At 35.2% G+C, this 14,937-nt stretch overlaps 1 protein-coding gene across 3 annotated transcripts in view; it reads right to left on the bottom strand.

Moving 5' to 3' along the window:
• Armc8 (armadillo repeat containing 8) overlaps positions 1 to 14,937 on the bottom strand; it is a 123,751-nt gene that overhangs the window by 41,921 nt on the left and 66,893 nt on the right. For all 3 annotated transcript variants that reach the window (XM_045136454.1, XM_045136453.1, XM_045136455.1), the window contains 5 exons: positions 14,418 to 14,493; positions 14,233 to 14,323; positions 11,983 to 12,043; positions 9,208 to 9,408; positions 5,770 to 5,865 (listed from right to left, as the gene is read on the bottom strand). In XM_045136454.1, the coding sequence (XP_044992389.1) occupies positions 5,770 to 5,865; positions 9,208 to 9,408; positions 11,983 to 12,043; positions 14,233 to 14,323; positions 14,418 to 14,493 (525 nt within the window). The remainder of the gene's footprint in view (positions 1 to 5,769; positions 5,866 to 9,207; positions 9,409 to 11,982; positions 12,044 to 14,232; positions 14,324 to 14,417; positions 14,494 to 14,937) is intronic.

Raw genomic sequence — 14,937 nt, 5'->3', positions numbered from 1 at the left:
CTTGAAAAACAAAACAAAACAAAAAGCCAAAAACATGTACAGTTTATCTTTCCAAATGAAGTAATTTAAGATAATCAAATTAATGTTATAGTTATTGAGCGCCTGTTATATATGGTAGACATCATGGGAGATATCATACCTCACCTTCTCAATGACCCTGCAATTGTCATTTCCTTTCCTACGGAAAAAAGTAGAAGAGAAATTCTCAATCCTCTTTGTTTCCCTTTCCCTTCTTACTTTCCTTCACCTACACCTCTCAGAAAATGAATAAAAATAAATAAATAAGTCAGTTTTCCATTTAAATGGAAAAAATAAGCCAGGTGCAATGGTATCGCCTATAGTCCTAGCTACTTGGAAGGCTGATGCAGGAGGCCTGCCCTGTCTTTCAAAGACACAGCCACTGTCTTTCAAAACAAAAAGATGAAGGAAGAAAGAAAGGAACAAACCCCCCATCCTTGGCTACTTTTCCTCATGTCATGGATGAATTTTCTCCCCGTAAGAACAAAACTCCATGTTTATACAACTCTTGAAAACATAAAATAAAAGGCATTCAGACAAAACTGAATTAAACCATTAAATTTCAACCTGATTCAGGAATTGTTTCACATATGGCAACATGTACACTTTAATTGGTTCCAATTCTTACCTTCCTCTTACTTACTGAGGTTGTATTATAAATGCTGTTTGAAAGTCATACTATGTTCTCTATTTCCTCTACATGTAGCTCTCTCTCCTACCCTACAGGCTACTTATACAATTTTTAGTAGTTCAATTAGTGTATGTATAATTGAATAAAATTACTGGCCTTTAAAAAAATCAGACATTCACTGCATGCAAAGACAATATTTCATTTATATATAATCATTTTACCAAATTAAGTCCCTCAGTCAGATTAATTTCTATAACTTAAATCATACTTTTATCTCTAGAAAATTAAGTATAGATTTACATTGATTTTTAAATTACATATTTAGGAAGGAAAAAAAAGAATTCCTTTTTGAGTGCTAAGGATGGAACCCAAGATCATGGTGTGTTGAACAAGTGCTTTATTTCTAACCTATACCCCTAGTCTCAATAAGGGGTACATACAAAATTATTTTGGAATCAAATATGTTCACTTTGATCTATAGCCCAAGTGAGTATAGAAGAAATGCCCCCAGGATTGCCTATCTCCTGAAAAATGAGAACTACTTGTACTCCTTGAGCTATATAATGAAAACTCTTGCCTATATGACAAGGTAAATATTTCTCCCATTTTAAATTCACTCTCTTTACATACAAAAAGTTACTAGTGAGGTTGGAAAGGTTCCTAATAAAATCAGGACCACATTTAATTTGATCATAGGTTCAGAATGAGCTATACTCCAGAATTAAACGTTCATCTATTACTTTGTTCACTCATTCTTTCCATCTTTAGTATTTATTGTCCACTGCACAGTCATAGATGCTAGGAAGACAGTGATGAACAAAACATAAAAGCCCTGCCCTCATGGCATTTACACTCTAGTTCTCTAAAAGTAAGTATTCAAATGTAAGAGGAAAGCTTTCCGAAAGGCTGTATTAGACCCCCAAGAGAGGAAAAGATTTCACAAGTACTTCTTTAACGTTTCTAATGTGTTCACCTTAATCAAAAGCAAAACAACATCCTTAGCTCGGTAATTTTCCTGTAGTTTAACTCATTTGTTCAGAGAGTTTAATTTTCTTCATTTTATACTTTCTAAATTTCTGATGCACTCCACTAGCTCCTTTGAGAGTAAAAAAAAAAAAAGGCCAGGTATATTGGCTCATGCCTATAATCCCAGAACTGGTAATGATTGTCATGAGTTTGAGGTCAGCCTGGATGAGGGAGGGGAGGAAGAGACAGAGACAGAGAAAAGGGAAGGGGGATAAAAGAGGGTAATGGGAGGGGATTAAAATCAAAATACATTATATACATATGAGAACATTGTCAATGAAAGTTTAAAAGAAGATAATATATTTTTTCAATTTCTAATCTAACTGATAATCATAGTTATCAGTTTAGTGATGATTTTCATCTTTGTTACAAAAAAAAAAAAAACTGGCTTCAAAATTCTAGTACTGTTTGCCACTGCTGGTTCTGCAAGACTTAACCATTTGCTGGCAATGCCAGGATCTGAAAAAGTTCATTGACCTCCTATCTTGGTATCTTACCTCCTTTTTGCTGTCCCATGGACTGGACTTCTGCTTCCTAACCAGCATTAACAAGTAGTATCACTAGAAACAAAACTTCCCCTTGTCAGACATGAGCACTAATGTTTACTTTGTACTACCATTAACATACAGTTCCTGCTAAGGTGTTCTACATCCTTCTTCCATTCAGCTCTCACTTCCTGCCATGCTCTTACATTAATTATAATTGACTCAGAACCAGGTCTAATTACACATAAACTGAATCCTAAGTTTAGTAACAGACATCTTTACTTGGGTTTCTCTCCCTTCATAATACAGCCAATGGTACTGTTTTTCACTCTCACAAGCAGAATTTGACACCACCCCCCTTTTTCATTCTTATAATATATCATAAAGAGTTAAGAAATTTGCAAATATGTCACAGAATGATAAAAAATACAAAGGCAGGAGTGAGGATGCCAACATTGCTCTACACAAGAGATAGAAAGACCCAAGCATATTAAGGGATTTATCATTGTATTACTTCTGCATTTTGGTTTCTGTATTTATTCTATATGTGTGTGGTGTGCGTGTGTGCATGTATGTATTACAGACAAGGTCTCTTATAGCTCAAAATGACTCTGGATTCAGAATTTAGGTAAGAATGACCTTTGAATACCTGATCCTCCTGCCTCTACAATGTGCTGAATGCTGGGATTTCAGCCTGGCTCTCATTCAACAAATATTAATTGAGTGCTTCTTAAGTTGCAGGAACAGTTGTGGGTTTTCTGTTTGTTTATTTTATTTATTTATTTGAGAATGAATGACAGAGAAAGAGGCAGATAGACAGACAATGGGTGCACCAGGGCCTCCAGCCACTGCAAACGAACTTCAGACGCATGCACCCCTTTGTGCATCTGGCTTACATGGGACCTGGGGAATTGTGCCTCGAACTGGGTCCTTAGGCTTCACAGGCAAGCGCTTAACCGCTAAGCCATCTCTCCAGCCTTTCTCTTTTGTTTTGTAATGAGAATACACCAACACTGCTCCAAAGCAAGGATAATAAATCTACGAGCTAGAGGTCATATGGAGTTTTCAGTTTAATTTTCTCTGGTCCTAAGAGAAGGTATTAGAAAATGACCATACAGCAGGCTCTTAGCAACCTTTAAAAGTACTAAGACATATAGAAACACAATAATTAAGAGAAGAGAGGTGGTTCTCCTCCTTCATATTTCTTTGTACCTATGTTTTGCTCTTGTTTTCTCTTCTTTTTCTCCCTCTTATACTTCAGTGGACACAAAGAATACTGCAACACTTATTAATTACCAAATTATGTTCTGATTCCAATTTAAAAAGCAGACCAACTGAACATGTCATCTTTTCCTGCTGAACCAAAACCAAAAACAACCTTGTTTTAGGGGAGCCTAAGGAGACAGGTCAATAGTCCTTAAAATTTCCTTCAGAGATTATCCACATATTAACTCATTCAACCAAAATTTCATCTTGGCAATAATAAATACTACATTAAAAAACAATAATAAACACTGTCCTTTAAAGATCAACACAAAAAAGAATACAATCAAAGCACATATGGCAGAAGTACAAGAGAGAAATATTTCATGACGAAAGTAAATTAAAATCTATGCAAATAACCATTTTAACAAAAAGAAAGGAACAGAAAGAGATCCATTCCAGGGAAGTTATCATTTTTTATACACTGAAAAATAAGAAAATTTACTACTAAGACCAGTCTTAAGCAGATTTTTATCACAAAATTATTCTGTATTTTTCACTTTACAATTTTTCTCCACTAAGTTAGTTCTATGAGCTGTAAGCTATGCAACTACTCAAAAATTAAATACCTTCCTACAAGTACTATGCAATCCCCATCACAATAAGAATGTCACATTATTTTTTCTTTACCACACACAAAAAACTATAGTTAATTATAACTTATTCTTTATTTGTCATCTTTCTACAGAAGCCATCAGTAGTTAGCCTTCCCAAGAAATAGTACATTTTGTGAATACAAATTTTAGTAATTACTGGTTAGACTGTTATGTTGCAAATACTTCTAAAACATGATATCACAGATTAAGTCATTAATTCCAAAACAATCATTTATTGACAAAAAAAGTACAAAGAGGTACAAATGGACATCCTAGCTCCTATTATGGTCCCTTTAGCTATCTCCCTTTCAATCCATGATATGGTCTTTTGAAGCTATAAGAATGAGTGAAACACTTCTGTTTCCAATGGAAACAACCATCCATTAACAAATTTCATTATGTATTTCAGTTATACAGTTCATGTCACCATTAATTTTTTTGAATTACCATAAAGGCTTCTTCTCGTGTGATATACCATATCCCAATAGAGAACATATACATCAGTGTCAACATCCATAAATCATGGTTAGACACAGGGAATATTCTATCACTAGCATGTTTACCTTGAAGTAACAGCTTACAAGTAAAAGCTTAGAGAGTCAAAACTTATTTTTATAGATTGTACACAAAAAGACACTTCAAGAGGCCAAAAGCCTCCTGTGAGCTGAGGTACATGGAAAACACTCAGCTTATTATTGTGCTTTCTTTACACTGATTTTAAATCAAAGCTACCAAACACTCCTAATCTTATTGCTCTTACTTCAGTTTCTTCAAGGATGGTTCTTTTACAATTTATTTCATTCAACAAACTTAAGGTTGTTCCATTATTTCTCTAGGTGAAATACTTCTCCCAATCATGGTAAATCCAAATTCTTTGTAATGTCTCACAGTACTCCTTAAAATACCAATGTGGATGGGGAGATTCAATAAACTGTCATGTTTGGTAAAGAATGCCCAGTTGTTGTTTCTAGTATGGCTCCTCACGACAGAACGTGTGTTTCTGCAGGCTGGTGAGGGTAATTACCTTATATAGAAATTCTCAGGTTATACATGCTTTTGAGTGGTAAGTTTTAACTTTTTGGTTTGGGAAGAGAGCCAAATCATAACTTGCCACTACACTGTACTTCTTACCTCATAAAGAACATGAGTTCAGTGTTAGACTACAGTAACATAAGGGTGTTGTACCAGTGACATATTTTAGAGGAGCTGGAAAAATCAGATGACCACTCACTAAACATAAAAAAATTATCATTCCACAAAGATTTTATTCACATTAAACTTGCACAGTAGCAAAAATAAAATTAAATAAAATTAAAACATAAACTAAGCCACATTATCAAAGAACAATATACAATAAAGATTTGGCCTTCTCAATGGCATTAGAAGGCATTATCCATAAATAACATTTACAATTCTAGTGTTAGGTCTTTCAAGGTGTCTGAAGCTTCACAGTGCTAGAATTGATTTTTATCAGAACACATGCAAAAGTGTGCAACAGAATAATCCATATTAATGACACAAAACATCAGGCCAGTTATTTATCATTCCAGCATGGCCATGCCAATCTAAGTTCTAAAAACAAACAACCCCCCAAATCCAGGTCCCATTCATTCTTCAATTATGCCTTTTGTCACTCTGCTTTATTAATTCAAACAGTCACTGTTAGTGCTCTTCACCACGACTTTCAGGTTGACGTCACTCCCTGCCTGCTGGCTGTCAGGACTGGGGGACGCCCCTCTCCCAGACTCACCTTCTTCCGGATGTCTTCATCGTTTGCTCCAAGAGAGGCATAGAGCTTGAATGCAGCCTGGCGGAGTTCGTGAGCATGTTTTAAGTCATGATCAAGCTATAGGAGAGAGAGTAAAAAAATCCAACTAAGCACATAAGTTAAAATGTTAACAAAAATACCTGAAGAGAATTTGATGAAGACAAAAATGTTACCAACTATTAGCATTTAAATGTTGACATTAACTGTATTTTCTAGTTACTTTTGGGTTCTGTTCCTACAGGACTGAGATTTTGCTGTGTGTGTGTGTGTGTGTCAGCATACCTGAAATACAGCCTACTTCTGAGAGTTAACACATTTGGCACTGATATTTGAAAAAATTTGTGAATGTTACCCCCCCAAAAGTTCAATGTTCCCAGACGCTAGGTTGTAGTGCCAACTATGTTTGCTTCCATCAGCTCTTTGAAATATTCTCTACAAAAAGACATACCTAGACTTTCATACGTAGCTTTATCCTGCAGCTAGCAAACTGAATGCTGTTATAATAATGTTTTAGGAAGATTTCCCAAACACTAAGTTTAGTATTGACCTATTTTTAGCATAAAAAACTTTTAGAAACAGGAAGTTTTTTCTTTTTTTAATGTTATTTCCTACTATCTACCAGTCTGCCTATCTATCAATCTATCTATCCATCTGTTTATTTTATCATCTGGTGGTGCTGAGATTAAACCCAGGGCCTTGGTCATGTTAGGTAAGTGTTCCACAATTGAGCTATATCCCCAGCCATCTTTGCAGAAACTGTTAACAAACAATATACCAGGGTAATCATTACTATCTATTATATTTAGCTGAGATTTGTTTCCAGAATGTTTTTAATTGTTAAAATTATTTACTGTCATGACGTAATGTTTAATCACTAAAAATACATGAATGGCTAAGTTGATAATTCTGCAAACCTGTTTTTCTTTTATTCAACCAACTATAATAAAATTAAAACAGAAGCATGTTCTCAAGATACTTTTAATAACAATGAACCAGGAACTATATAAGACATATACATACTACAGATATGTTTACCTGAGAGCTATAACTTATTCATATAATTGAATACCTCTTCCCAAAGGAACTACTTTGGAAAGGTTAACTCTTATCTTGTAGTGCAAGTATTGTTCAAAACATCTGAGACTTTCTTTATAGCTTTATTAAGTAATAAAGTTTTAGGTTAGTTGCCACTTGATAAAAATAATGAATGAAATCCATCAGAGTAATATCATCTAGAATAGTAAAAAGCTCCACAGAATATAGAGTAAAACATAATTCATTTGAGGTAGCTATCAAAAAAATTCTTAAGAGCAGTTCCAAAACTGTTTCACAATGATTATTGAAGGAGCTTTACAATATAAAATAATCAATTTTGTGATGATTCAAAGAATCTACCTTTAAAAATCTTCACTACATCCTAGCAATAACTTATACCATATAACTCTTACTTAAGACTATGAAAATCACTTATTTATTAATATGTAAACTTCTCTCAATTGTATTTGTACTTTTGTACTTAGAAATCTTTCACTAATCCATTATCAAAATTAAAGAAGACAAACTATTATTTAAATTTGGAGACCATTTATAAATTATTTCTCTAATTTCATTGGGGTAGAAATGAAAAAAATTTGAACAGCAGAGATAATTTTCTATATACTAGTTAGATGAATGACACATGCTTACACTACAGGTTATTATGACCCTGTTTCCTCACACTATGCCATTAAAGCATTCTCTTTGTCCTGCTGAGGAGGTAAACTCAGGTTGTTTAGGATGCCAAGGAAAGGACTTGTATGTGTGTCTTTGTATCAGTGAGATACTGTAGTAATGTGAACAAATGCCTAGAGGGAAACAGATAAGGCAACTGGTTCAATGTACCAATCATGTACTGGGAGAAGAGCACTGCCAAAGGAAAAACAGACATATAACTATTTTTTATGTATTTTCATTTGGGTGGGACTTTTAAAATTTTTAAAAATTTTTATATTTCAAGGTAGGGCCTCATTCTAGCCCAGGATGACCTGGAATTCACTATGTAGTCTCAGGGTGGCCTCGAACTCATGGAGATCCTCCTATCTCTGCCTCCAAGTGTGGAATTAAAGCCACACATCACCATGACCAGCTTTAAGAACTTTCTTTTTTGGTTTGCGAGGTAGGGTCTTGCTCTAGCCAAGGCTTACCTGGAATTCACTAGGTAGTCTCAGGCAGAACTCAAACTCACAGTAATCCTCCTACTTCTGCCTCCCAAGTGCTGGGATTAAAGGCATGTGCCACCATATCTGGCAAGAACTTATTTTTGAGACAGGGTCTTATTAGGTAGCCCAGGCTGACCTCAAAGTTGCTATCCTTCTACCTCAACCTCCCGAATGTAGAGATTACAGACATGTGCCACACCACACCTGACTTCAGATACATAACTTTCAGAGGGGTGGTACGTGTTACTAATGACAATATAACTGACAGCTATTTTAGGCTTTTTCTAAGACAGAAAAGGTATACCCTTAGAAATTTATTTTCAACATTAAATACTAATAGAACCATTGCTTATTGCATGAGTTTTTGGAACTCAGAACATGGTGAGGGAGGGTATTAAGAGAACAAAAGTCACATTCATGAAATAGTATCAGCTACTAATTAAAAGACAATATCCTCTGCACCATGTCTTACCTAAATAAACTTCTGTTAATAGAAAGTTAAGAGAAATTACTATAATAACTAGACTGAGAATCAACAAGGCAAAGGAATATCTACCGATTCTAAGGAACTTATATTTTCAGAAAAACAAAAGCATAAATTCAGTCCTTAAAGATCCAAAACGAAATCAGAGGTTAAATGGTGCTTTAGCCAAAGTGCAAAACTGAAAAAAGGAAGGTGGCAAAGGGTAGCAGACAGGAAAGACTGGTGCAGTGTGAGCGAGGTCAGTGATCACACGTAACAAAGTAAACAAGTAAATCCCTCTTGACCTAATGAGTAAGAATATAACAAAAGAAGTGATTCTGTGCAAAGAAAGATGGTGGGAGGGCATTATGTTTAGGGTATATTATGTGTATGTATGGAGTTTGTCAGTAAAAATGTTCTGTCTTAAAAAAAAAAAAAAGAATGATTCTGTGATCGTGAATGGAATTTAGTGATGTTGACATAATGTCAATACCCAATTTTGGGATGCTTCTATTTTGAGGGTTTAGTTGGAAGAGCCTGCTTATGTGCTTAGCTTAGTAAAAAGTTTCCTGCAATCAATATTAAACAAACAGGATAAAAAACTTAACAAAGCAGTGTCATCGTAGTAAGGATAAACAATTACTTTAAAATAAAGAGCCTTTGAGCTGTGTATGTCAGTTGTTTCAAGGTTATGAGCAAGAAGAAAAACTTTAAAAATCCCTCTCTGGTTCTACTTACAAGGAAAAGAGAAAAACATACCCTTTTAATATCAGTGATAGCACTCACTGAGCTGGGATACTTGAAATAGTCAGCAAGCATTGCAATGAGGTGGTCAGTTATGCTAGCGATTCTCTGTAGCTCAACATCTGGCTCAATCAGATAGGCGAGTGTTTCAGCTCCTTCAACTCTCTCCTCTAGTAATCTTTCCTTACTGCACATTCGAACCAAACAAGGCAATGTCTGAAAGTAGGGAGATTAATTATTTGCTTTTTGGCAAAGGTAAAAGCTTGATGAAGAGCATACAGTAACTAAATCAATTCCATGGTTTTTGTTGGGAGTCATGTTTGTCATCAAATATTTCCTCTATTGGTTTTTAGAGAATAAAAGGTTTTTAAAGATGCAAAATCCAACAAAATTCAGTGCAAATTAATCATTTGTGCTGGTATACTAAACTTTGATCATACAAATACATTAACCAAAACTCTAGTCAGCTCTGAAGCTTTTCTGGAGAACCTGGTAAAAGACATTTCAAAATCCCTAACAAATCGTATTGACAGTTCTGCCCGACCTGTATTTACCCAAAAGAAATCCAGCAGTTTAATCAACAATGACTTTGCGTTAGGAAAGCATGTTGTCCTTTCCTTAGTAATATGGTTGGGATGGTTTTTATTTTAGGAATTGATATCTACAGTTACAATAAAACACAGCTTAAAAAATTCAGCAAACATACCTTCCTTGATTCTACTAGTCCTAAATTATTAATGGAATCCATCAATCTCAATTGTTAAGTTTTCCCAAGAACTTGCTGCAGTAAGCATAGTATCATCAGTTCAATTTTACTTCTGAGGTCCTTATAATCTTGGAATAGGTCTTAGTAATTAATGTACATTAGGTGCCCAGTAAAACTATTTACTATGTCTAAGGCTGATGAATCCAAGTCAAAGGATGTAAGGTAGAAGTCAAACTGCCTTTAGTAAGGGAAGCCTTCCTCAGCTACTGTGGTCAACTATGTTTTGCTGTATTCCAAGTTCGTATTATATTTTCAGCCCCAGAAGTGAGCACTTGGCTGTTTACTTCTGCTTTCCTATTAGGTTAGTTCAGGCTTTACAACTTAACTGTAGACCTCTAGAGGAAGGTCCTGTTCTTTTCTTAACACTAGTAACTGCCAATATTCATCAATACTATAAATTCATGGGTTATAACTTTAATGCTACCAACTGAAAATATTACTAGTGAACCTATTTAACAATGAGAAAGAAAATAATAAAAGTTAGAAGAACAAATGAATGAGTCATTTATATGGAAGTCCTTAGCAGTCTGTACAGTTATATACTTAAGAGATCCTCATGTCTCATAAAAGTGACTTTATTCAATAAGAACTATAGCAAACCTAGTCCTACTGATTATGTTTTGTTTTGTTTCAAACATGGTCTCAACTATGTTGCTCCAGCTTGCCACAAACCTGTGATTTTTCTGCCTCAGCCTCACACAAATGCTAGAATTATAGGCACATGCCACACCATATCCAGCACACTTAGTCTTTTTTTCCTCCCCAGGGGTATGTGTATGTAGGTATACTTGCATGTGGATATGCGTATTTGTATATGTGCAGATGTATGTGTGTGTATGGGTGTACATGTAGAGACTAGAGGTCTATATTAGCTGTCTTACGTGATCAATTTTCACATTACTTTTTGAGACAGGGTCTCTCACTGAATCCAGACCTCACAGATTGTGCTAGACAAGCTGGTCAACAAGCCCTGGGAATCTTCCTGTCCCTGTTTCCCCAGTGCTGGGATTACGGGCATGTACCATCATGCCTAGCATTTTACATAGGTGCTGGGGATTTGAACTTAGGTTCTCATGTCTGTCAGGCAAGCACTTTATCTCCTGGTAGCCATCTCCCCAGCCCTCATTTAGTCTTCTTAATGATCTTTTCTCCTTAGATTCACCTTTTGAACAATGTCAATCTATTTGTTTTATTCTTCAAAGCAAGTAAGACTTGTCTATCCCCAATATTTCTGTGAGATAGCTAAGTAGGAATTATTACCTCTACTTTCATAATCAGGAGCTGAGGTAACAAGAGTAAGGCACATTAAGGCAGTCAGTGGGGAGGGCACTAAAACCAGATTCCATGTCTGAGGACTGTTAGGGTTGGTCTCTTGTCCAAGCTTTTCTAAGTTCAGGTTAAATTTGACGTATCACAACAATGATGGTTATTTTCATGTTGTTTACTTATTCTCTCATTATATTTTGATCGCTGGCTATGACAGTGATACAATGTCTTTATCTGTGAAAATGGCAAAATGACTGCCTATGAGACATAAACTAATGAAAATCAAGCACTAAAGTATATATATATTTTTCTTTTTTTTGTTGTTATTCTTTGAAGGTAGGGTTTCAGTCTAGCCCTGACTGATCTGGAATTTACTATGTAGCCTCAGGGTGGCCTCCAACTCAGGGCAATCCTCCCATCTCTGCCTCCCAAGTGCTGTGATCAAAGGCGTGTACCACCACGCCTGGTTTAGGCATATTTTCTACTTCACCTCCTCTACAATTTTTATATCTTCATAGTTATCACCAAGTGAAAAGTTGTGACAAGAAAAGAATTATCTCATGATGATACTCAAAATATACCTAAACCAAATTGTTTAAAGCTACATAGCATCTGAATGAAAAGTAAGACATTTTAATGTGATTGCTGCTATGTACTGACCATAATGACAAATGTGTACAAAGAAACGGAATAACAATATTCATATTCAATGCTTATATGATGCCTAATGGTTGCATTTTTACAGAGCATTTGCTTACCTTTAATACAATACAGTTGTCATCTGTTCGAATTGCTCCAGCTCGGCACATATAAGTTAAACTAGAACAAAATGACAAAGGCTTTGCTTAATGTTTAGATCCTTAAAGAAAAATTATTTGCTTTTAAGATTTTATGGAAAAAATCCTATCATTTGAGAGAGAATTTTGGCATTCCCTTTACTTGAGATTTAATCAGTTAAGAAATCAAAGAAAACTATGACTAAACAGTATGCTAGATTAAAAAACAACTACAAATTGATTTTAAGATAAATATTCTAATGAATAGATATATTTTTGAACCAAGGTATTATGTACACGTGGGATATTTTATGACTTCTCTCTATAGTTTTTATGTTTGAATTTATTTCTAACAACAAGGAAACAAATATTAAAAATAAAATACAAGAGCCAGGTGTGGTGGCACACGCCTTTAATCTCAGCACTCAGGAAGCAGAGGTAGGAGGATCACCATGAGTTCAATGCTACCCTGAGATTACATAGTGAATTTCAGGTCAGACTGGGCTAAAGCGAAACCCTACCTTGAAACAAAACAAAACAAAACACACACATACATATACACACACACATACACAAGTATCTCAGTGTAAGTGATGCTAAGATGGGGTATTCCAACTCAAAAATATTACAAATATGACAAAAGAGCCACTGAACTTGCAAACACAGCTGTCCATCAGATGCCAGCAATGATTTAGGTCTGTAGGAAAATAATTTATTTTCATTATTTTATGTGGCTTTGAATGAAAAGAAAATGAACTTGGATTTTCTAGGCAGGCAATGAATATTAAGTACTTAAGAAATGTAAGGAATTTTTTTAGAGTTATATTCCTTTAGCAGATTGGGGATGCATTTCAACACCCCATACTTAGCTTTTACCAAAACCTATAAACAAATCAGCACAATTCTTTTATTTACATTCTGGACAGTGGAAAAATCTGTAGCACTATCATCATTGTAAGGTTTATTATTATTACTATTATTAGTGCTTGTTTTTTAAAAACCTATTTCAATGATTTTTCCAGGTGTGGTGGTGCATGCCTTTAATCCCAGCACTCAGAAGGCAAAGGTAGGAGGATCACCGTGAGTTCGAGGCCACCCTGAGAATACAATAAATTCCAGGTCAGCCTGGGCTAGAATGAGACCCTACCTCAAAAATCAAAAATACAAAAACAGAGAAACAGGGCTGGAGAGATGGCTTTGCAGTTAAGCACTTGCCTTGTGAAGCCCAAGGGCCCTAATTCGAGGCTCATTTCCCCAGGACCCATGTTAGCCAGATGCACAAGGGGGCGCATGCGTCTGGAATTCGTCTGCAGTGACTAGAAGCCCTGGCATACCCATTCTCTTTCCTTCTCTCTCTCTATCTGCCTCTTTCTCTCTCTCTGTCACTCTCAAATAAATTAAAAAAAAAAAACAGACAAACAAACAAACAAAAACTATTTCAATGATACCATTTCTTACTAACAAAGAGGCAAATGCTCAGTTTGAATTTAAGATAAAAAAAAGCAAAAGATTTTTAAAGTATAATTCGTGCATGAATAATTCAATGAAAACTCTCAATTTTCTATTAGGGTACTATAGCTTCTTAAATACTAAATCTAGTGCTGGAGAGATGGCTTAGTGGTTAAGCGCTTGCCTGTGAAGCCCAAGGACCCCAGTTTGAGGCTCGTTTCCCCAGGATCCACGTTAACCAGATACACAAGGGGCAAACGCGACTGGAGTCTGTTTGCAGTGGCCGGAGGCCCTGGCACGCCCATTTTCTCTCTGTCTCTCTCAAATAAATAAATAAACAAAAAATTTTAAAAAATACTAAATCTAAACAATTCACTTAGTGTAGAACCCTGCACTAATGTATACTAATCATACCTGTCAATGTATTAATAATTCAAATCTAACTCTCACTCTTTCTTTGTTTTCCCTAGCTTACTATTTATCATGTATTGATTGTACCTAACCTAATTCTTTAATATTTCAATTAAACTACAAGAATAGTAAGTGGAGGATATAATAATTTTTTGTAAATATTTTAGGTGAGAGTTCCTGTTCTGTATACAACTAGTAATAAGTAAAATACAGTCAACTCATATCCATTTAGAAAATTATGAGCCATGCCTATAACTTTCAGATTTCAAAGTCCCAAAGAAAATGGGGCTTGGAGAGAGCAAATTAGGCTACTTTAGTCTAAGATATTGATAAGGTACTGTCTTTCTTCCCATTCTGTTTTAATGTTTTTACCATTTTGCTGATGTGAGCTGCATCTCAATAGGCTTATCCCTCTGTAACATCTTCACAAATATCTGTGGTAATAATTCTCCATCAACCAAAACTAGAAATAAAACAAACAAAGGTAAGAAAGTTCTTTATATCTATGCAGTTCATAAACTGAATCATGTACTTGCCACTAAAAACTTCCAGCCTACCGTTTACCAGGGTCATGGATACCTGGGGATTTTCAAAAGCTAAAACTGAGAAGCATTTCAGTGCTTGCATTCGAACCTGTAAAAATAAATGAACAAAAAATGCTTCAATTTTTTAAATATGATTTTTATGTCTCAGAATCTAAAATCCTCTAAAGAAATAATTACTTAATTCTACTTAAAATACTACCATAGGCAGTGTAGGACACTGGCCTAACATGTTCAAGGCCCAGGGTTCAATCATCAGTACTACAGGAAAAAACAAAGCTAAAAGGTCTCAAGAAAATAACAATAACATCTGTTTATTTACTAAAGCAAAAGCTAAAATCAAGACTGGAGAGATGGCTTAGCAGTTAAAGGTGCTTACTGATAAAGCTTTATGGCCTGGGTTCGATTCCCCAGCAGCCATAAAATGGTGCATATATCTGGAGTTTTTGCAGCAGCAGGAGGCCCTGGTGCATGTCATTCTCTGCCCTGCTCTATAATAAAATAAATATTTTTTAAAGTTAAAATTAATTTTGAA

This window comes from Jaculus jaculus, chromosome 17, assembly GCF_020740685.1.
Source record: "Jaculus jaculus isolate mJacJac1 chromosome 17, mJacJac1.mat.Y.cur, whole genome shotgun sequence".
Taxonomy (NCBI): Eukaryota; Metazoa; Chordata; class Mammalia; order Rodentia; family Dipodidae; genus Jaculus; species Jaculus jaculus.
This window is presented reverse-complemented; position numbering and strand designations above follow the sequence as displayed.